The 24,965-nt window shown below is 35.3% G+C and overlaps 1 protein-coding gene across 3 annotated transcripts in view; it reads right to left on the bottom strand.

Annotated features, from left to right (window-relative positions):
- The window catches only part of LOC127850649 (protein phosphatase 1 regulatory subunit 12A-like), a 190,419-nt gene that overhangs the window by 55,391 nt on the left and 110,063 nt on the right, over positions 1-24,965 (bottom strand). For 2 of the 3 annotated variants that reach the window (XM_052383821.1, XM_052383837.1), the window contains exons 17-24: positions 22,318-22,457; positions 20,967-21,131; positions 19,617-19,718; positions 18,769-18,900; positions 16,562-16,636; positions 14,506-14,529; positions 1,660-1,746; positions 304-441 (exon numbers count right to left, since the gene is read on the bottom strand). In XM_052383821.1, coding sequence (XP_052239781.1) covers positions 304-441; positions 1,660-1,746; positions 14,506-14,529; positions 16,562-16,636; positions 18,769-18,900; positions 19,617-19,718; positions 20,967-21,131; positions 22,318-22,457 — 863 coding nt within the window. The remainder of the gene's footprint in view (positions 1-303; positions 442-1,659; positions 1,747-14,505; positions 14,530-16,561; positions 16,637-18,768; positions 18,901-19,616; positions 19,719-20,966; positions 21,132-22,317; positions 22,458-24,965) is intronic. The other variant, XM_052383828.1, reaches the window with a different exon arrangement.

The following is a 24,965-nucleotide window of genomic DNA, read 5'->3' as shown; positions in this document are numbered from 1 at the left end:
ACTGAACACATGGCAGTAGTGCTGAACTGTCTGGATATCAAGGATACTTACAGATGACTTGAAACTGAACACATGGCGGTAGTGCTGAACTGTCTGGATATCAAGGATACTTACAGATTACTTGACACTGAACACATGGCAGTAGGACTGAACTGTCTGGATATCATGGATACTTACAGAAGAGTTGACAATGAACACATGGCAGTAGTGCTTTACTGTCTGGATATCAAGGATACTTACAGAAGACTTGACATTGAACACATGGCAGTAGTGCTGAACTGTCTGGATATCAAGGATACTTACAGATGACTTGACACTGAACACATGGCAGTAGTGCTGAACTGTCTGGATATCACGGGTGATGTACGCAAAAAAGTTGAGATTGTCGGAGTCTTGACAGGCGCAGAAAATGTTCCCAATCTCATGGTCGCAGATCACTTTCTGTCAAAAACAACAAACATGGAGTCAATAATGATCTGTCTGTAATATGATTTGCCTTATTCACCTGTAATACAAATCATGAATGATATAACAATTAATGCTGTTCTTGTTATAGATATGCTTGATCATTTTCACTGACCACCTTTTCTTTCAAGACGTTTTTTTTAGATGAATGAGATGACATTTTCAACATCACTTAAACCATTAGATCAGTAAAAAAATGTTTAAATATAATATCAGCATATTTGAATACAATAAAGAGTTTTTAAGTTTCCGTAATTCTTGTAGAGATGTCACAGGTACAGAGAATAGTAAGTGTTTAATACAGTTGCATTTATTTAGTATGGCTTATAAAATCTTAAAAACACAGATTTTAGCAAATGAACATATCTGTGTTCGAAACTTGTATTATATATATCTCAAAACACATGGATTGTTTGTCTTCATTCCAGAGTAAAAAATATATACTCAAACAACACTAAAACATCAAAAGCCATCATAAAAAAAAAACAATGACACTTTACTCTGCCTATTTGATGTATTCAGCAAAGTTGAAAGGCATGTGATTTTGTTAATGCAGGTATGACGATAGGAAAGAATAAAATAACATATAAGCTGCACACTGTGAAAAAAGGGTGTTTAATGCATGTGCATAAAGTATCATCCCAGATGTGCCTGTGCAGTCTGCACATACTAATCAGGGAGAAACTTTCCGCCCTTAACTAACTTTTTGCTAAGAAGAGACTTTCATGAAACGAAAAATATCATAAGAGCGAAAAGTGTTGTCACAGAGCACAGCCCATACATGTGGCACATTGTCAACTCAGTTCTTATGCCAAATGCGCCAAGTGTAGCTCCGGACAAGGCCGTGAAACCGGGAAGTCTGGTCAGGAGCTACCCTGTCCATTAATAAGACCACGAAACCTTGCATGACATGATAACAGACAGCATAGCTCCTGACCAGAATGTGTGATTACACATGGTTGGTCTGGAGGTACGCTAGCGGCTATATGGCATAAGACCCATTTTTGCATGATGGCAGGTCAAGTGTTTTTAATAGAAATGTCAGTACATGAGCATCAGAGCATGATGATCATTAGGAAACAATGTAAAGTGAGTGATGACAATAAGAAATTATTCTGATATGCGTCATTGCATGATTGATTTAAATTTATATTAATTATGTTTTGATTACTTTTGTTACTGTATTTTGCATACCTTGGATTTGGCGTCTATGAATTTGACACCTTTATAAGAGATGGACAACATAATGATTGGAACTTTCGCCAACATATCAGTCGACTTCTGAAAATAGAAAATGTTTTTAACATAGAGAAAACAGTCTTCTTCTATTTGAGCAGCGTTCTGTGAAAACTGGGCATAATGCATGTGCGTAAAGTGTCGTCCCAGATTAGCCTGTGCAGTTGTCAAAGGCTAATCAGGGACGACACTTTCCGCCAAAATTGGATTTTTGCTAAGAAGAGACTTCATTTAAACGAAAAATGTCATAAAAGCGGAAAGTGTCATCCCTGATTAGCCTGTGCGGACTGCACAGGCTAATCTGGGACTACACTTTACGCACATGCATTAAGCCCAGTTTGCTCAGAACACGACTCAATTGGTCTTAAGTTCTAACAGAGGGTATGTATAATGGCATAGTAAAAAGATCGACATATAAAAATATATGTAAAAGGATGTAAACTAACCTTAAGGTGAAAGTTTCACTATTAGTGTGAATACTTTAAATATTCAACTGACTTTTTAAAAACAAATATTGGTTATAGCTATGGTCCGTGCTCAGTGAAAAAGGAGATAAATGCCTGTTCAAAAAGTGTCATCCCAGATTGGTCTGTGTGGTTCACACTATCTGCCTAAACTTGATTTTTGCTTAGATGAGATTTTCTTGAAACGAAAAATATCATAAAAACCCAAAATGTCGTCCCTGATTAGCCTGTGCGGACTGCACATGCTAATCTGGGACGACACTTAACGCTTATACATTGAAACCCCTTTTCACAGAGCACGGTCCATATATATAATTTTTTATTGAAAATTCTTGTTTTCACTTTTTTGTGGCCTTTGCTTTCCCGTCCTGTTGAGCAACATGAACATTAAAATGGTATAATACAAAAAAGAAAGTACACAGTGGTCCAGATTAATTTGTGGCAATGACCCTTGCTTTTTATGTTTTAACAAAATAGCAATGCTTTTTATAAAAAAAATCTCTAATTTGTAATTTATAAATAATTATTAGTGCCTTAAAATTAAAAATATAATTGTATTCAACATCAAATAACTATTAATTTGATTACTTTTATTTCAATTGAATTTAGAGAATGACTAATAGATCATCAGATCATATTTAAATTAAATCCACAGAAAAAGTACTGCGATAGTTTACATCAATGAAAAGCCAGGACACCCAAAAACTGTGTTTCAAACATCTCAGCATCAACGAGGATGGGCAAATATTGGGCCCAGCGTGACACTCGTAAAGATGTAAGGAACCAAGCAGCAAGACACATATGACCCTTGAACAATTAATAACCGCTGGTGTACGATCAAAGAAAAATGGCCTGCGACATTTCGTACTTCCAGCATCCTGAGGTTTTCAATTTGCTTTCACCTATACATGTTCACGATCCTTGAAAATGGTTACGAAAAAAGGTACAAAGGAAAGAAAAACATATTAGCAATAATTTTGAAGTTCCCTGTTGAGGGATTATAATTTTGTATACCTTTAAAAAAATCCTTTGTACAATGACATACCTGAAAATCTTATCACTATCAAAGGAAGAAATAATTCAGACCATAAAATGAATCAATATAAAAATGTTTAACCATAAAATAATCAATATAAAATGAGAAATAAGATTATTATATATAAAATACAAGTTAATAAAAAAACCTTAATGAAATTAACAGCCTTTTCAAAGAAATATTCGAATAAAGAACATCTGAAGCAAACCTTAAATACAATAACAACATAATTCAGTTTAAATGATTGTAAAATGATCACGATATCGTATATTTGACACTAATTTTCTAAATGGATTCACTCATTTTCACAATTTTTCAGTCAAATTACACATTGCAAAATAAGGTGTGAAATAATGCAGTGGATTCAATTCAATCGCAAAGCGACAAGCGGAAGTAAGTTGAAGTGACTCTGCTATGAAAATGTCTGTAACAATTCATCAAGGGGGTGGATCTAGCAATATCTCTATCTAGGGAGAAGTGTGATCATGAAAATTGTTTGCGAACAAAGGGCGTTGAAGCATAAAAACCCTAAATGCTGCTCTATCTGTGCATGAATTATTAATTGTACTATCAGTTCTACTAGAAAAAGATAACATATTATATTTCCCAATGCATATTAAGATAAAAAAAGTGATAAGCAATACAATATCAATTCCATCGTTTGGTAATAAAAACTTGCATGCCCATTTCTTAATCTATATTAAAATAAAATCATGCTCTGTTGTAGTTTAAATTGTTTTTTATTGTGAGTTGTTTTTTAAACAATTTCTTGACTTGAAATGTCAAAAGAAATTCCCTGTTCTAAAATAGCACAGAGGAGTGCCAATAAAATAAGCAATATGCAATAGGTTTACTAACATCTACTACAGTAACCCATTATGTCATCTCAGATTATTATTCAAAAGCACCTCTTCTGAAGCAGATTTCAATTTACAAAAAATCACAATCAGTTCTGAATATTACGGCATTAAATCTCTTAAAAGCCATCGGAATAAAAACTCCCAAATAGGGAAACTATCCTTTCATTAATGATCGAACACAAATTCAGTCATCACTCATGCGTGAAACATAGGAAATAGGGTGTCTACAGCCAGAAAATATGATTTAGGAAATAAATGAAGAGGTCATTTTCACTGACCACTGATGACAGCCGTAATAATACAAAATATTGACTAGTAGGGAGAGGATTTTGATTGGTTGAGAGCAGCTTGTGCCAAATAGTATTTGATATGGACCTGAATTCCACTTGATTTATGAATTAAATCAACCAAAAAAAAAATGAATCTACAATGGCTAATCAGGGATGACACTTTGTTGACTCTGATTAGCCTGTGCAGACTGCACATGAAGTTTAGTGTGCACAGGCAGTTCTCAGAGTGGGAATCAAATGTATTTGTTCACAAAGTGACAGTTTTGAAATTAAATGGGATGTATTAAAACAATCTAAATAGATGTGTACATATGTATAATTATTTCTTTTTTATTTTACTTAAGTTTTTCTTTAAGGCATTCAAACAGGGCCAAGTTATTAAACTTATAAATAAAGCTTCAAGTATTGGAATAATTTTTTTGGTAAGGTCCATTCATTTACAAGTGATAAGCTTTTAAATGTATTTCTCAAATCATTATTTTGACTTAAATCACTTCCATCCCAATGCCAAAGTACAACAACAACATGCCTTCTGTCTGCGGTATTTGCACCAGCATTTTGCAGCACACGTTTCAGTAACCATGGACGCCATCTGTAGGGGCAAAAAAACACCAACTTTCCTTTCATAGGTTTGAAACTGCAGTCGAAGGTCAGAAATAAAAATGTACCGCAATCACTGGGCAAAAAATCTAGGCCACTGGTTAGGGTAGAACCACAGGGATGCCAAAAAGATCTTAATTGAATTGAACAAACCGTCCCAAGCTCTATACCTCTTGATAATGCAGTGATGTTTTAAATTGAATCACAAGCTTCATCTATATTGTTTTACGAGGTTTCATTTTCGGTTTTCCGGCCCATCAACCGATCTGACAGCATGGAGGAAAAGTTACAAATTAACGGCGATAGCTCATCACTGTAGAAGTGTGGAGACTGAATACCCGCTGAACAATGACCCACAATGCTCGACTGACTACGGAACCGACCCACAATGCTCCCATGCATACAGGACACAACAAGCATGGAATTACAACAGACCTTATGTAACCAGGGAGCACCAAAGAAACCGCATCTATGTGACACAGCATGATATCAAGAACTGTGCAAATTCATTAATTTTTGTTCCATTTCAACTAGAATGGTTTCGCATAAAAGGGCCACCATCTTGGAAGAAAATGTGTCAAAACCTTATAAAATTAAACTTGAAGGCTTTTATATCAACAACTCTATGAGGAGGCAGGCAATGAAGCTGCATTATAAATAACCAGAATATTTTACAGAACCATTCCAGACTTGCTTTGTGAAAAGGGGGTTGAATGCACATTAAGTGTAAAGTCTGCACAGGCTAATCAGGGACAACATTTTCTGCTAAAAGTGGATATTTGTCAAGAAGAGACATACTTTAAACAAATAATACAATAAAAGAGTCTTACTTTATACGAAAAATACAACAAGCAAATTCGTTGAATTGATATCCCCAGCCAATATGCTTCTGGACACAAAAGTGTTATATTTGACACTCAAAAAAGCATTTTTTCAAGACACAAAGGGCCATAACTCCACTATTAACAGATGGTGTACAATGCCATTTGGCAAGCATCATCCTCTTATCCATATATTTTCTCATACCAAGTTTCAGTGAAATCTGCCAAAGCACTACCCAGATATGGCTCCGGACACTAAAAAAAAGCATTTTTTCAAGATACAAAGGCCCAGAACTCCGTTTTTAACAGATGGTGGACATTGCAAATTTGGCGTGCATCATCCTTTTATCCATATCTATACTCATACCAAGTTTCAACGAAATCCGCCAAAGCACTTCCAAAATATGGCTCCGGACAGACGGAAGGACGGACGGACAACGCCATAACAATATCCCTCCGCCTATGGCGGGGGATAATAAAAGGGGAAAGTGTTGTTCCTGATAAGCCTGTGAGAATTGCACAGGCTATTCTGGAACAACACTTTACAAACATACATTTAACCCCCTTTTTCACAGAGCGCGGCTCAAATGAATTAGACTTGTTCAATCGAGCTGGCAAACTTGTGGTAGCTATGTTACTCGGGAACGGTAAATAAGCGGAAGAGAACAGACAGCTAGCAGTGACAATTGCTCTGTACGTGAAAGCGAGAGACAGGGAAATATTAATTGCACATTCATCACTGTATGGAAATATCCAAAGGTCATTTTTCCACACGGAAATCTAGGGAATAGCAGAATAGAGGAGAAAACCAAATCAGCAGAGAAAACCAAATCAGCGGCAAAAATTAATGACAGAATTTTATTATATCTCTCCGCTGCGAGTTGATGAAGCTTGCATGATCGGTCTGTATCAATTGTTTGGTGGGACAGCAGAACAACAGCGGAAAATAAAATGCGATAAAAATTAATTACACTTACTGACGCTCGTATTTCAAGCACAATGTCTACAACAATTTCATGGGGTAACAGTTATAATTCAAGTATCTCACACAGATTTGCTATAGCTATTGTCAGAGATATTAATTTTACAACCTGGCATAAAAATGCTGCACAATGAATGAAGACTTAGTTGAGTATTTCTTTTTCCCCCCTAGCAAATATTTGCAAACTTTCATTCATACTTGACCAAGTTTAGAATATATGTTAAAATGCTTTGATTGCAATTGAACGAATTTGAGAACAATGATTTTTAACTAAGAAAACATACCATAATACTTTAATAAAGACCTTCCCATGAATAGTGGACTGTTAATTGGGCTCAATTTATCAGCCAACCAGGTTATGATGCATTAATATGAAGCAACCTTTCTACAATATTTGCGCACAATTAAACATCGGGTCCCAGCCGTGGCATACGTTTTCATAATGCAGATATTTTTTCGCACCCTTGCAAGCGAGCAATACAATAAATTCAAATGTCAAAGTTGATGGATAATGACAATTGTTTTAAAAGCTTCGGAGCAAAGTAATTCTAATAATAACGGGATTATCATGGCAGATTGGTTGGCAATCATTGTATTTAGACTGAGGCCCTTGTCACTCAGGTGCTTAAAAAATTGGATGATTGACAGGCAATAATTTTGACTGGTTCTTGATTCCTGGAATTGTCGAGAACTGCCAGCAGTTCGCACTTCTTGAAGGGCTTCAACAGAACAGATTAAAATACACATTACATGTAATTTACATTTCAATATCTGGCTCCATTTTGACGAAAATTCTACCCCAAAAAGCTTCTTGCACAAAAAATTATGCAACATGAAAGCCAACCAACGTCCGTATGGAATTCAGCTAATCCGTTAAAAAGCTCAATTAAACATTGAAAATCAGCTGGTGACTGTTTTTCAAGCACACTCCACTGCATGTGATGCACTCAAATCATGTCAATGGGATGACGATGTTTTTTAATGTCCATGGTGCCCCAAGGATGCAGTGTTTATGTGTTTATCGTCCAGTTGTTTAAAGTAAAAGCGTGGAAAGCCACTTGCTTCTCCTGCATGGGGTGCGACCAGTCAGGCTTAATGGTGAAAGTGGGGAGAAATATTTGATCAAAGCAGCAACATATGGATTATTGGTGGATGGAATTTGTTTGATTTCCCATGATTAGCATTTAAAGAAATGATTCCCATTGAAATGAATGACAGCAGAAAATATCTTTTTCAAAAGGGAAGGACTTATTAAGCTGAGCGTCTCTCTGTGAAGGGCTACATTCATGCATTATCTCTCACTGAATCCTGAATGGACACTGTTATAAGTCTTAAATATTATATTTTGAATCACGCGAAAAATATACATCTTGATTTTTTTAAATTAATTTGCATGATATATTTATTTTTCCTTCACACATTAAAGGACCTTTTCTCCAGAAGTCCCGCGAAAGTGAGTTTTAATGTCTGATTCATTTGAGGTTATTAAACACAAGTATTGATGGCTTCATCACAATGCAAGGTTCACCAGGTTTACAAGTTTTTGCAAAATAATCTGTTTGAAATGAAATTTGGTGAATATATTATGGCTAAAAACTCATTACTTGCGGGTTTTGGGGAAGCAAATTTTTGCCGGGATATATCCTTTATTTCCAAGCCTTTTGATCTCATTGATAACACGATGGTAATCGGCAACATACTTTTTGCAGGTGATGATAATTTAAAATTGCCATATCGATAAAACAGCAGAACAGTGATTGGCTGATACATCTGCAGAATGATATTATTTTTTTATTTTGCAACATTGGGTAATATCAGATTAATAACTAACTCAAACCATACAATTTCATTTAATATGATTCTAAAACTGACCAGTGTGATACCACAATTGAGAAATAATTTGTTCAAGTTTATGTGGCAAATAATAGAACAATGTAACATAATCAAATATTGATTTGCTTAAGGGTTGCAAATGAAGCCTTTTAATATAGTAAAAAGGTCTTTAATTAAAATTACTTTTCTAAGGGACTACTAATGCGTCAAAATACGTTTTTAAGTGGTAAAGGGTTAAGGGTTAACAAACAGAAAAGCAGGGCAATCTGGGCATGTCTTCTGGTCAATCAATTGTGCCGTATTGTTTACTGCCTATGTGAACCCATTCCAAAAAGTAATTACTTGGTTTCATACCATCAGTGCATGTCTTCTGGTCAATCAATTGTGCCGTATTGTTTACTGCCTATGTGAACCCATTCCAAAAAGTAATTACTTGGTTTTATACCATCAGGGCATGTCTTCTGGTCAATCAATTGTGCTGTTTTGTTTACTGGCTATGCGAACCCATTCCAATAGGTAATAACTTGGTTTTATACCATCAGTGCATGTCTTCTGGTCAATCAATTGTGCTGTATTTTTACTGGCTATGTGAACCCATTCCAATAGGTAATTACTTGGTTTTATACTATCAGTGCATGTCTTCTGGTAAATCAATTGCGCTGTTTTGCTTAATGGCTACGAGTGCATGTCTTCTGGTCAATCAATTGTGCTGTGTTTTTACTGGCTATGTCAACCCATTCCAAAAGGTAATTACTTGGTTTTATACCACATGTGCATGTCTTCTGGTCAATCAATTGTGCTGTATTGTTTACTGGCTGTGTGAACCCATTCCAAAAGTTAATTACTTGGTTTTATACCATCAGTGCATGTCTTCTGGTCAATCAATTGTGCTGTATTGTTTACTGGCTGTGTGAACCCATTCCCAAAGTTGATTACTTGGTTTTATACCATCAGTGCATGTCTTCTGGTCAATCAATTGTGCTGTATTGTTTACTGGCTGTGTGAACCCATTCCCAAAGTTAATTACTTGGTTTTATACCACATATAAGGGGACAATTCACACATCATTCTTGTCTTTAAGACAATAACTAAAGAACTGTTTGCAATAATGTTTAAATTGAAAACAATAGAATATTATGGGAGAGAGAGGGCAGGAATATGCTGATTCCCCAAAGAGAAATTCACTTCAATCAGCAAACTCTGTTTGTAGCACCTATTGTTTACCTGTTGACAAAATTCTTAAGGAAAGAGAGACAACTCCCATGTACTAGAAAAGTGATCAAATTCTTCATCCGTAAAAAATCTATAATTTTTACAGATTTATGTATTTTGCAATTATTGAATAATATTGGTTTGATTATTTTTGTTTAATTACATGGCTATAGATGTTCTCACATTAACAGAATGAACATTATACAAAGTGAAATAATTTAATATTTACGATTTCAATGGAATATGTAAGACCCGCAAATTAATTTGCTTTTTCATTTCTATGAGTAGATAAGCCAATGTAAGTTCTGCAAAACTGCGATTCAACTTTTAGGGATTTAGCCATATTTGAATTTCTTGCCTTTGACCAGCGTAATAAAGTTAAAATCTAGACGAAACACATTTTTTGACAACCGTTAAATTGACAACCAACACAAAATATTCTACTAAATCGTCATTTTAATAAGTACTTAAGAAAATGGTTACACTAGCGGACCGTAAACTGTGGTTGCTAAATCGACCTTAAATATGCCAAAGTCAGTTTTCCTCTATTTACCCGTGTAAGTTATTTAAAGCTCAGCATAACTCAATCCCATAATCCCGTGCTCAAGATCATTACGAGTCACATGATTTGCGGCAGTTATCTGAACAAAGGCAGCTATTTACCTGACAGATAATATAGCGTGTCACCTTGCCTTGCTGTGACTTCTGACCGAACTTTCCTACCTACCATATGTAACGCAAATTTCCATTGGGTAGCTGCGCTAATTACAGTATTATTGATTGAGCGTGGGTCAAAGTATTATCGGTTAAATGATTTTTCATTTTGTGTGAGATTGAATACTCCTTATACAGCGAGGCACTAATTTCGACGCAGCTATGTAAACTCGCATACTACAAATATCTGTGATGTTTATGATTTCAACGCTTTCAAAGCAAAGCACGAAGTCAAATCAGTACTCAGACTGAAAGAATGACAGCATCATAATCTCTGCATTTAGGAGAGTTCCTATCAGCTTTCCAAAAATGTAATCAAGTGAACTTAATCGTGAATCCAAAACCTTTACTGGCCCATCATCAAATGATACATACCCTTAGATCTCTGATGTGTAACGCTGAATATTTTAACTTTCATTAATTTCATAAATCGTTAAATAATCGCTTGGTGATTTCATGTTATTTTAATGATACAACCCTCGTAGGTCATTGATATTATACCCAAAATGTTCAGATCATCTTTTTTGTGAGAGGAAAAAAATAATTGGGGTAAAAAAGGTAAGAAGAATGAAACAGTACATCAAAGTGAACCAAATGACTTCAAGGTGATAGTTAAGTCCAAATAAACTTGAATGTAGTCTGCTACACCACGTTGCCTTTGAAAGCTGTCTGGAAACTTTAGAAAACTTTATTTCCATCCTGACAGTCATATCCCTTACATAACCTTGTCAAGCTTTCTACCAACATGCTAGTTGGAATTATGTAGTTTTTGTGTGTTTTTTTTGCATTTGACCTGACATTTAGTGCAAAAAAATTAGACAGTTTGTTACGCCCTACTCTTGCGAATAAATATGATGCTTTATATGCAATTATTCGGCATCGATACATATTCGAAGCATTAAACTAAAATTTTCCATTTGATAATTTATCATCATTACATATTTTACTGATATTTAAACAAACAGGAAATATCTGGTGGCCATTTTGAATATTGGAAAAAATATTCAATTACACATTGACTCATGTAACGATAAACCCGCAGTTGGTAATTGCTCTAAAGTAGGTCAAATGCCGTGTTTGTAAAAACTGAACGGGTAAACTGAGTTCAAACTAAATTACAGCTTTCAAAATGCCTATGGCTCGAAAACATAGCATGCCTTTGCACAATATTACAAATTTATATCGCAATAAAATTATGCATGTCGGTAAGAAGGTTTGGAGTACATTGGTGTCATTGAGTTCGCGAGGTTATTTAGACGAACTGATATAAACATGTAAAACTTGTAAGGCGTAATTGTTTTTTAACTGTTTTTTTTATGCGAATTACATAAAAATGTTTAAAAGAATAATGAGTCTATGCTTTATTTTTAGGTCTTGACCTTGCGTTCAAAAATAAAAAAGATGTAAATTATCCCATTTGTTAATTCACGGTAACGAAAAACATGTAAGCACTTGTTATAAGCCGCCATTTTGAACAAATGACTTCGAATAATAATCTTTTAAAACAGATTATTCTTTATAACAAGAAATTTCCAAGAAAAAGAACACGCAATTGTTGTTTATTATTTCATTCCATATAATATATATGAGTATCAAGCAAATTTGTATCCAAAAAAATCCTAACCACCAAAAAACATGTTTAATCAAATACAGTGAAATATGGTTTACTATTCCTTATTACTACTTAAGCAACAAAATCTGACATTTCTGACTGCCTCAGTCATTTACAACATAAGCTATGACAGATTCTGAAGACGAATAAATTAAAAGAATGAGCACATTAAATGGGAAGAACCAGTCACAACTTCTAAAGAGAACAGTATACTGGAATGTTCCATTCAAGCATTTTTTAACATATATTTGTATGTTATTATACTTTCTGGGAAACATTTATACATTTTGTATTAACACTCATTATTATTAAACAAGCATGCAGTCATATCCAAGATTTGGGGACTAATTCTATGTGAAGACTTACGTTACAATGAATGTACACAAGGAATGTTCCGAGTCTAAAAACGTGTCAGAAGGTAAGGAATTATATATTATCACTAATACATGACTGTGTATTTCATTAATACCATCAAAACAGTAATACATTATCAAAATGGAAACCAACAAAGACACATAAATGAACAGAAAAAAACAACATTTTAAGGTTCTGTATCACTGATGATGATTATTGTACATTTTTCCTGTACATAATAATGTTCCTTTTCCACTCAGAAGCAAAGTGAAAATGCATATATGCAAACAGCATAAAACCAGAACAGCCTGCGAGTAACTTGCAGTCTGTTCAGGTTTTATGCTGTTTGCTGCTCATCAGTATCTAAGGGTTGGAAATGAAGCCTTTAAAACTTGAATTTAGTAAGAAAGGTATTCAATTAAATGTAACTTTCTAAGGGACTACATAGGGGTGACAATACGTATCTATGCGGGAAAGGGTAACAAGTATGTGCACAACTTTGTGTGGGCCCTCAATTACATCACTAACACCGATTTTGTTCCATTTAGAAAGCCGCTGCTCACCCGTTAAAGAAGGTATCCGATGTATCGACGTACAGATCTTTTCTACGTATTTTAACTTGACATGATCTATTGCCTGATTACACAAATTGTTAGGTAGCTTGTTGAAAACAAAGCGTCCTGCATTGTATGTAATTCCATGAAGTGACTATAAAGTTACACATCTTTGGTAAGAATAAAAACAGTCAAATTTGATTGGTTTATAAATCTGATTGATTAAAACTTGTCTAAAAGGTCTCAACATTTGTAACATTGATCAGTTTATTTTTAACATTTAAGTTGAAAATGGTTAAATTACCGAAAAAATCCAGCAGCTATCAAAGAGAGGTAACTATGAAAGTTAGAATATTGCACTTAATAGCTAAGCCTAGAAGAGTAGTCTACCTTTGATTTAGAAACTGGTTAAGATAACCAGTTAGTTAGAAAAAATATTAAATTTTTCATTGAACCAGGGTCAATATTCACCAAACAATTCTTAAGATTAAGTCTTAAAATAAAGAATATTCTTTCATTGGAATATTCAATAATTGCATTAATTTTAGTTGAATTTGGCATTAATTGCTATATCTACATCATTCTTCATGTAGAACATTTTTTTTATGGCATAACCACCAGTGGTAGCCTGTATATATTCAAATGCTGGACATATTTTCTTGGTTCTAAGTCTATTATTTATTCTTAACTTTAAGAATTGTATGGTGAATATGAGCCCAGTCCTTGACCATGCTAAAAAAAATATTATATTCACACTTGTTTCATTTTTCTCTTTCATTTTTATGGCGTTGGTAAGTTTTAAATAATCCAACTTAGAATACATTGACAATATTCACTTAAAATGGTGTCAAATCACATCAAAAAGCAATATACTATACAAGACTCTTCTTAAGTTTGTTGCAAAACCATTAAAAGAAACCCAACTTCTTAGAAATATGAATATTGTTTAACAGCAAACCATGTTTTCTTGTCATTGAAAAAAGTAAAAGACCAAATAACCCAATAACTACATGCAGAGGATATTTAATAACTAATAAATGGCTAAATCCAGCAAAACGAACATTTTATGAAATGAAGCATACACTACTACAACTCCATTGAGTACATCCAGACAATCTAATCAAACATAATTTAAGAAGGCATACCCATGTTTCAAATGTTTGCACAAAAACAAATGTAAAGAAACAGAACAACATTCATGCTTCATAATAAAAAGGAAATAAAAACATTTTGTTTTGTATAAAAAGAAAGAAATGAATTCAAATTGTTATGAGGCTATAAATAGCACACTTTAGGCCTAGTACAAAACAAAATTGAACGATGTTTACTCTATGGAGAATTTAAATTTAAAATAAATACAGGCAAAAAAACAACATCCATGCTGATTTCCAAAGGCACAGAGAAATACCACAAATAATATGGATATCAATTGCTACCAGTAATTTGTTTTTACATGCTGAATGAGAACTGACCTGTAGCTCGCGTACAAATCGACGCTGCAAAATTCAGGAGAAACAACGAAATAACTATGTTAAGTTAATACAACAAAATTCTTATCATTTAAAATGTATAAACAATAAACATGCCACTATTACATAGTCATTCTCCTGAATTATAAATGAGAAGACATCATATTAACAGCATATAAATCAAATTGCCAATGTTTTACTGAAAATATACTCTTTTTAAATAAATTTCAATGCAGCTGCTTTTTTTTCGTATTGTTTTGTTCATAAAATGTTTAAAGTAGAAGAGAAATTTCTTTATTTTTGCAAATGGCAGCATGAATCTTGTGTATATAGCATTGATTGCAACTGTAAATGAAAGGGGGGTAACTTGTGTTGTTTATTTATGGTAATGTTGGTTAGACTTTTTTCCCTCAATTGTTGTGTAGACCATTACTAACACCTATTACCTCCCCTATGGGTTTGACAGTAGACAATGCATGCGCAAGTAAAATCCCTCCGGATCTGTTTGTAACTTTTGTTATGACATGCATGTTATTTCCTGCATACTTGATCATAAAATATTTGGTTTACAGTCAAAATGGTAATTTTGTGTTCATTAAATGCAGATACCCCCTAATGAAGCCTTATCAGCATTCATTCAATTGCCCATCAGAATAAATCTAAGTCCATTAGTAGGTCAATGTCAAGGCCATAGGAACTATGGTGATGTGATTGTTGAATGGAATAATTAAATGCTCTTTAGCAGTTATGTTGCTAAGCAAATGGTCTGTTTGGGTCAAGCAAGTCATAAAAAAGGACAATGTCAAGGTCCAGGTGATGTGAGTGTGTTTGATAGTTTTCAAAGACCTCATCCATGCAAGTATCCAAGGATTAACCTCATATGGACATAGAGAGGTACAGACAGGCTAAGCGCTATATGCCTTCCAGCATGTACTTCTCCTCTAAATAAATCTTTGAAAACACATTAAACAAGCAAATTCGTTGATTGATATCCACTGCCAATTCTCCTCATTGATATCTATACACCCATGAAGTTTCATGTTGATATCTTCTACACTTTCAGATAACAACAATAACTCTTTAATTGTTCAAAATTATGTTGCCTAATATTTAAATTGACCATAATCATGTGGCCTGTAACAGAAGTGGAGATATGATAGAGCAATGCTCAGAACTTGTCATGTCTGTGCGGAAAAGCTGCATTTTTACATCAGAACTCAAGTCCACGAGACCAAAAGCATACACACCTTAACAGAACTCAAAAGAAATGATGGGGAAGACGCATACATGTGCATGCTTCTGAAACAGATTGTTTTGTCACCTCTTTAACCCAGATCTGATCCTGTTGATTTACCTAGTAAACATTACAAAATGCGACACCATCTTTACAACAGCCAGGCTGTAGTTGTATACATTAAACATTTAGCTAATTATGATTTGTTAGAGCATGCCATATTATTTCAATGATTTTAGAAAACATTTATGCCAAGTTATAGAGTGGACCAGCCCTTCTTTGGCAATAAAATGCTGTATTTTCATGTTTTACACTAAATTTTGACCTCGACATTGATAATAGACCCATGGTTCTTGCATGCTGCATACTGTGCCCTATGGGTGAACATTTGCATAAAGTTTTTGTAATGTCCTAAAATCATGGTCAATTTATAAAGGGAAAAAAACAATTTTGACAATAAGGTGCTGTTATTTAATCTTTTATCTTAAGGTCTGACCTTAATTTGGAAGGTAGCAGCATGCTTCTTGCATGTGACACACCCTCTTATATTGGTCAACATTTGTGCTAAGTTATTTATAAATGCTTCAATACATTGGTAAATTACAGTCTGGAAAAGTTTTTGGACAGATGGACAGACAGACAGACAGACAGACAGACAGACTGACTTACAGGGCACAATGATGCCAATACATGAAAACGCCGAGCTAAAACACATATATTATTTTCCTCATTCCATTTTGGTTGTTTTAGTGTTATAACTTGAATTAAGATGCACATATATATTGTACATTGATCAACATTAATTTATAAATCTTGACAATATACCTTCAATTTAGTAATTCCAGCCTTTGTACATTCCACCCCTCCTGTAATCTCCTGCACCAATGTTGAACCAAGATACTAAAAATATATAAACACAAACTTGCATTTCATAACAACTTTAAAGTGTCAACCACTACATGCCCAAAGCATCAATACTCTGAGTGAAGGACATATATAATGATCCCGATTTTAATTGATTGTGATCTTGAATTATTGAATGCATCAGATTTGCATTAGATAACTAAGGCATGTCAGTTACTACAACATTTTGCTCTAAAACCAAAGCTGGAATATTTAACAAGAGCTGTAGCACAACAGTGAGCTGGAACATTTTTTCTTTGATAATGTAATGTATATTTTTTATATGTAGTCTTATGTAATAAGAGATTATTGTTAAATATGTATGGCCCCTGACATGCAGCAAAGTTAATGCTGTGACCTTGACCTGACCTTGACCTTATATCTCTTGATTTGAAAATCATAAGGGGTCAGCCTTTGTTATCGGCATTTTAATTTATATGATGCTTAGAATTCTCTATAAATTGTGGGGCAACAAATTTCATGAGTCCCTGTGACCTCGACTTATGACCTGATGACCTGTATTTAAATAAGTGTCTTACTTTCAATCATAGTTACCACTATATCCGTTTGCATGGTCTCATGTCAAAGCATTATATATTGTGTAAACAATTTTCCTATCATAAGCCCTTGTGACATTGAACTTTGATCTGTTGACCTAAAATCAACATGTGACATGATTTTCTTCAAAGTAAACAGCTTACCAATTAAAGCGATTGGAGATCAAAGCATTCTCTAGAAAACCAATTTCTTGATACAAGTTCCTTTGACCATCACTTTAGACCTGGTGATCACATTATCAAACAGCATCTGTTTCTCTTCCCATGTTACCACTCTACCAATTTAAATTATATCAGACCCTATGTTCTTGACCTTTGACCTGGTGACCTAATCAATTATCATAAGAAAAACCATACCAACTTTCATGATGTTAGGTCAAAGCATTCTCAAGATATCTTGTGGAAGCTAATTTATTGTAACATCACCAAAGACCTTGACATTTTACCTGGTGACTTAAAAATAATTTGTCTCTTCCTTTCGTCCCAAGGAACCATCATATGAATTTGCATGGTTGCAGGTCAAAGCATTTTCTAGATATCATGCGGAAACAAAAGGTATATGGACAGACAGACTGAGGTCAAAGCAAAGCAACACCTCCAACTCCTCTGAAGGAAGGCATATTTACAGTTAAGACATTGTTTATGGTAAATAGCTGTGATAGTAACACAGTTATTTGCCATATTAAACTTAAAACAAGGGCTGTTTGTAAAACATGCATCCCCCCCCATATGGGCTGTCAGTTGTAGTGGCAGCCATTGTGTGAATACATTTTTTGTCACTGTGACCTTGACCTTTGACCTAGTGACCTGAAAATAACAAGGGCTGTTTGTAAAACATGTATGCCCCCCATATGGGCTGTCAGTTGTAGTGGCAGACATTGTGTGATTACGTTTTTTGTCACTGTGACCTTGACCTTTGACCTAGTGACCTAGTTTGTTTTCTATATTTAGTAACAATGACCTTTGCAATGCAACACTAGATCAGAATGTAAGCAACCTACTCAAAATATCTTCATCGTAACTGAACTTATTTAAACAAAACTTTAAATATTTTTTTAGCAACAGTGAACTTACCCAACTGGTCCATAATGCAACTTGCTTTATACAAAGTTAATCACAACACAAATCTTAACCTAAATTTTGCACATACAAAAGGGGAATTATGCAGCTCAATTGCAGGTCAGAGTTGTGGCCCTTGGTCAGGGACCATATATGAAGACCAATGAGACACTGACATTGATATCTTATTGAATATCTGCAGTCTTTATAAAAGAGGGCGCAGACCCTAGTTCCCTCGCATGAGACCTCATGGAACTGAACTATTCTTGAGCAATAGCTGTCACAAGGTTTCACAAAGAAAACTGCCCCAAAATGTGGCAGCCATGCTTTTGAACAAACCACAATCATTTTTATGGATTTTTTTTAAAGGAAGTCTCTTCCAAACAAAAATCCAGTGTAGGCAGACAGTTCTTTCCCTGATTAGGGACTAATCTGGGATGACACTAAATGCACATGCATTAGGCCAGGTTTCCCCAGGGCCAGGCTCTCCAACATCAAGAGCACATTACCAACCTGCGCAGTGTAGTTACAGCAGCCCTTGATGAGCATCTCAGGTTTGTGTCTCCACTGGCGTGCTGGACTGGAGGTCTGTGCAAGGTGTGGGGGACGCAAATGGATGGTGCTGTTACGTATTGACTGACCCGACTGAAATAGTTAACCCATTACTGCCCAGACACCATTTTTTACCCATTTGTAGTCCCTTAGAATATCAGATTAAATTAAAGACCTTTGTTTCAAGATTCATGTTTTATAGGCTTCAATTCTGACCATAAGATAACGAAGAGCAGCAAACAGCATAAAACATGAACAGCCTGAGAGTTACAGAAACGTAATTTGATGTCAAGTCTAAATAATAAGCAGCACATTTTCGAATCAGATTCTGCTCGTTAGATTTATAAACTGATTGACCCAACTGATATACATATAACCATAAATTTGAAGATCTTCCATCAATAACATGTGTGGATACCTAATATTACATTTATTGATTACTTCATTGACAATGAAGTCAATGAAGGTGACAGCCAAGTTTCTAAATCCACTGTTGACTATCTTGTTCAAGTATTTGAGCCGCGCTCTGAGAAAACAGGGCTTAATGCATGTGAGTTAAGAGTCGTCTCAGATTAGCCTATGAAGATTGCACAGGCTAATCAGGGATGACACTTTCCGCTTCTATGAATTTTTTTGTATAATGGATGTCTCTTCTAAAATTCAGTTTAGATGGAAAGTGTCGTCCCTGATTAGCCTGTGCAAACTGCACAGGCTAATCTGGGACATCACATTTCATACATTCATTAAGCCCAATTTTCCGAGACCACAGCTCACAATTAGTCGTTCAGCAGTTCTAGTATACCACATACCCGTTTTTTAAAGACCTCCTCCTCCTCCTCAGGATCAAGGACCATCTGCGTAGGCTTGCTGTCATCGTCTGACGTCGACACAGGCTTCACTTTGCTGTAGTCCTGTTGATGACAAAGAGTTTTTGTTATGATGTTTATAGGTTAGGAATATTCATTGCTATTTGCAGATAGTGACTTTACCCTTTGCATGCTGGGAAATTTGTCGTCTGCTAAAATGTCGTCTGCTGAATTTCTAAAATTAGCATTTTCTTCGATTTTTTTCAATGAATATTATCAGAATAGCAAACAGTTTGGATCCTGATGAGACGCCACGGTCTGTGGCGTCTCATCTGGATCCAAACTGTTTGCAAAGGCCTTCAAAATTCGGTTCCCGCACTGAAAGGGTTAAAACGCTTCATTCCAGATTTCCCATTATAAAATGAGCCTCGATCTGTGAAAACAGGGCAGTCTACACAGGCGAATCAGGGACTACACTTTCAGCTTTTATGGTATTTCTCATGAAAAGGAAGTCTCTTGTTAATCAGGGAAGACACTATGTGCACAAGCATTAAGCCATGATTTTCAAAAGAAGGCTCATTATTCATTTGTTAGTTTAAAAATGATCATTTTGTTATATTTTTCAGCAACTATTATGTTTTAATTAATGATATACCTGGGACACATTGCCCGTGATTGTTAAGAATAAATTAATGCTTGAACTATTTTCACAATGCTTTTCTGTGGTTTATGGAGAAATATCAGTTATTTAATACGGAAATTATCTACTACAAATATTTCAAACTATAAAAAAAATACAGAGAAAATATTGATAATATTGTAGTGTCTGCACATCACTATTCCAGCAAAATTCTCCATTTTAACTCTTTCAAAATATAAATGATAGAGAAAAAAGCATAACATAATATGAAAATTAGTTGATTTTTGGTAGATTATCAAGTTATATTCACTTGTGACTGCACCACCTGTGAACATTTTTATTTCTCCAATCAGACATGAATTTAAATCCATAATCCAGCGAATAAAATCCAACAAATCTCCTCAGCCTATGTTGCAATAATTTCATAAAATATTTATGAACAAACATCTGAGTTATTTCCTACTTTCTATATCAATATCCGAAAATGTTATCTAACTAAACTGTACTAATATCATTTGAAAATAAAGAATATCATTGGTTTAACAGCAGTCATTCGCAATAAAGCCAATCAACATTAAATTATGAAATGTCTACAAATAAAGACCAATATCAAATTAAGAATAGCATTGGTTTAAAAGCAGTCGTTCGGCAGGGCACCAATCAACGCTTAATTAAGAAATGTCTAACATTAACACCAATATCCCGCTCTAAACCTTGTATAAATTGATATCTAGCGGCGACTTTGGTTCAGACGTAGGGCTCGTCAGCGACGGTTTCTTTGGTGGTGTGATTTGAGAACTCTGTCGTTCGATTGGCTTTCGTTCCCCGAGGGACGCAAGGATTCGCTTCCGATGACCCAGCATGGATATATCCAGCACCTGGATTGTGTGAGCAAACGTTTTTGTTTTTTAATGATCCTGGTTCGGAGAAAACTGTGGTAAATGTCTGTGTTAAGTGTCATCCCAGATTAGCCTGTGCAGTCCACTCAGGCTTCTCAGAGACGACACTTTCCGCCTAGACTGGATTTACCTTTAGATGATCCTTTGAAAGATAAGTTCAAAATTTATACAAGAGCACCGCAAAACAGGTGCCACGCTCAGCTGCGGTTGCAGTTGTGAATAAATGAAAGCTTGTCAGAATTTATTTTTTTTAGAGGTCACAGTGACCTTGACCTTTGACCTAGTGACCCAAAAATGGGTGTGGCATGTAGAACTCATCAAGGTGCAGCTACATATGAAGTTTCAAAGTTGTAGGTTGAAGCACTTTGATTTGAGAGCCAATGTTCAAAACCTTGAAAAAATGTTAAGGTTTTAGCACGACGCGGACGGTGGATGTAGGACGCCGGACAGCGGACGACGAGCTGGCAATGACAATACCTCGGGTTTTCTCCAAAAACAGCCGAGCAAAAAAATCTGCTTTTAAAGATTTTATTTTCATGTTTTGTCACCTTTCACTTTGTTCTTTTTTGTAGTGTTGGATCTGAATATGTTCATTTATTTTGTGTCTTAACATAATGTATAGCATTTGAGCCACTCTCTGTGAAAAGGGGGGTTTATTGCATGTGCGTCCGCACAGGCTAATTAGGCACGACACTTTCCGCTTTCATAGTATTTTTCATTTAAAGATAGACTACGCACATGCATTAAACGCCCTTGTCACAGAGAGTGGCCCACAGTCATATCATCATCTCCTATCACCATTACCATATAAGGACTATGCAAAACTTGCAGTAACCAATGTGACCTTGACCTTCAATAGAGCAGCCTGGTTGTTGCAAGCAACAAGTCATCTTCATGTGACGATAATTTGTGACAATTTATCCAAATTGGAGGATTCAGGTCACAGTTATGGGCAGGACACTAACACACACTCACAAGGGTAACTAAATATCTCTCTGCAATAAACATGGCCTGGGCATAACAAAAACCCAACGCATTTTGTTTTTGACAGTTTATGTGTTTTTAAAATGAATAAATATTGGCCTTTCAATAGTAAAACCAAATGTCTCTTAGACGGATGGTCTATATAACAAAATGGATAACAAATCATATAAGGGGGCGTTACCGTTCGTAACTGAAGTTCCCACAATATGCTCTGTACTTTTTCGATGGTGTCGTAACCGTGGGAACGGAATGTCTCCAAATGATCAAGAAGTTGTAAAGACATGAGCCACTCTTCCACTGATTTGGGTGGATTGGCATTATCTGAAATAGACAAAAAAAGGTCCATAAAATAAAGTACAAATACATATGAAAATAACTCTGGGAAAATATGGAATCCATGCATATGCTATAAGTGCTGTCCCGGATAGGCCTGTGCTGCTTGCATGCTTATCAGTGACAAAATTTTCTGTCTTAACCCTTTCCCACTCAGAGGCAAAGTGAATACTGCTTTGTGCAAACAGCATAAAACCAGAACAGCCTGCGAGTAACCTGGGCCGTTTATTGTTCACAATCTGGTGATGAATGAGCGGAAGATAAAGACAACAACAAGATGATTATTCCACGCCTAAAAATATGTTATATCTAACCACCCATACAATGAAAAAAACATGTATATCTTTTGGTCACATATTCAAATCTTCTGGCCGAGAAATATCTTGATCAATATACTTTATATTGTGAAAATGTATGAATTAGAACAGTGTTTTTTTAATTTGTCAGTAAACCTGTTTCATATGAATTTATTAAAGTATTTTATACTTTGTTTGTTAAAACAACATCACAAGAGACAGCACTTACTGTTTCATGGAAAACAGACAAAAATACCAGATGTGTTTTATTTAAGATGTCATTTTGATGCAAAGTTGTACTTTAATTAATTCATACTTGAAGAACACTGCACTAAATTGATATGACACAAATACAAAGTAACAATAATTGTACATGTATTAGTTCTGCAATAGATTTGTATATGTACATTCCAAGAAAATTTTTCACATACCGTGACAGTTTCGATCCACCATTGGTGAATCTTCATCAGACTGTGACTTCGCTTGAAGTGAACGTCACAGGGCGGGCTTACTACAGGCCTTTGTTTACTGCTGGGAACCAGTCTAGCAGTAAGCCCGCCCTGTGACGTTCACTTCAAGCGAAGTCACAGTCTGATGAAGATTCACCAATGGTGGATCGAAACTGTCCCGGAATGTGAAATTTTTTCTTACATATAAACTTTTAAAGAATTTCCAAAAACATTCCTGATGAATTTCTTTTGAGACATTCTGCAATAGACTTTTTAAAAAGATTTAACATTATGAACAAATTATGCATGCATTCCTTCTACCTGTTTAGCCCACAGTTTAAACTTTAGTTGTATTATTTCCATTAGTTTAACATACATTTCTTGATTTGCTAATTTTAGAACGCCATGCATTTCAATGTGACGTTGTCACAAACAATTATGTTTGTAACAAACTAAACATTCACATTTCTATTTCTAAGAAACGAAAAACCCAGTTCTCAAATTTGTAACCTAAAGTAATTTGTTTTGTATTTGTTACATATATTCAAGTCATTTACCCTAGCAAATAATCCTACTACCGGCTACTGACCCTCCGATATGGTGAGCTGCGTATTTAATCATAAATGCTCAAAGCGTTCAAGAAGAACTAGGTCATTAACAAGATCAGGAGATGATATGGTTAATAGAAGGTTCAATAAAGTTTAATTTATATTACAGGGCATCAAACATTTGAGGAAGTCTTTGGGAAAAGGTTGTCCCAGATTAGCCTGTGCATACTGGAAAATGATGTCCAATATTAGCCTGTGCATACTGGAAAATGTTGTCCAATATTAGCCTGTGCATACTGGAAAATGATGTCCCAGATTAGCCTGTGCATACTGGAAAATGATGTCCAATATTAGCCTGTGCATAATGGAAAATGTTGTCCCAGATTAGCCTGTGCATACTGGAAAATGATGTCCCAGATTAGCCTGTGCATACTGGAAAATGATGTCCAATATTAGCCTGTGCATACTGGAAAATGTTGTCCCAGATTAGCCTGTGCATACTGGAAAATAATGTCCCAGATTAGCCTGTGCATACTGGAAAATGATGTCCAATATTAGCCTGTGCATACTGGAAAATGTTGTCCCAGATTAGCCTGTGCATGCTGGAAAATGATGTCCCAGATTAGCCTGTGCATACTGGAAAATGTTGTCCCAGATTAGCCTGTGCATACTGGAAAATGTTGTCCCAGATTAGCCTGTGCATGGTAAAATGTCCCAGATTAGCCTGTGCAAACTGGAAAATGTTGTCCCAGATTAGCCTGTGCATACTGGAAAATGTTGTCCCAGATTAGCCTGTGCATGGTAAAATGTCCCAGATTAGCCTGTGCATACTGGAAAATGTTGTCCCAGATGTAGCTTGTGCAAACTGGAAAATGTTGTCCCAGATTAGCCTGTGCATGGTAAAATGTCCCAGATTTAGCATGAGCATACTGGAAAATGTTGTCCCATATTAGCCTGTGTATGCTGGAAAATGTTGTCCCAGATTAGCAGATATAGCCTGTGCATGATAAAAAGTCCCAGATTAGCCTGTGCATTCTTGAACTCAGGGACAATACTTTCTTCTTTTATGGAGATCTCGTTAACAAGAAGTCTCTTTTGAACAAAAATCCTGTCCAGTCATAGAGTATGACACCTGATTAGCATGTGGAGACTGCACAGGAATGTCCAGGCATAGAGTATGACACCTGATTAGCATGTGGCGAC

The sequence above is a fragment of the Dreissena polymorpha genome, chromosome 1 (genome assembly GCF_020536995.1).
Source record: "Dreissena polymorpha isolate Duluth1 chromosome 1, UMN_Dpol_1.0, whole genome shotgun sequence".
Taxonomy (NCBI): domain Eukaryota; kingdom Metazoa; phylum Mollusca; class Bivalvia; order Myida; family Dreissenidae; genus Dreissena; species Dreissena polymorpha.
This window is presented reverse-complemented; position numbering and strand designations above follow the sequence as displayed.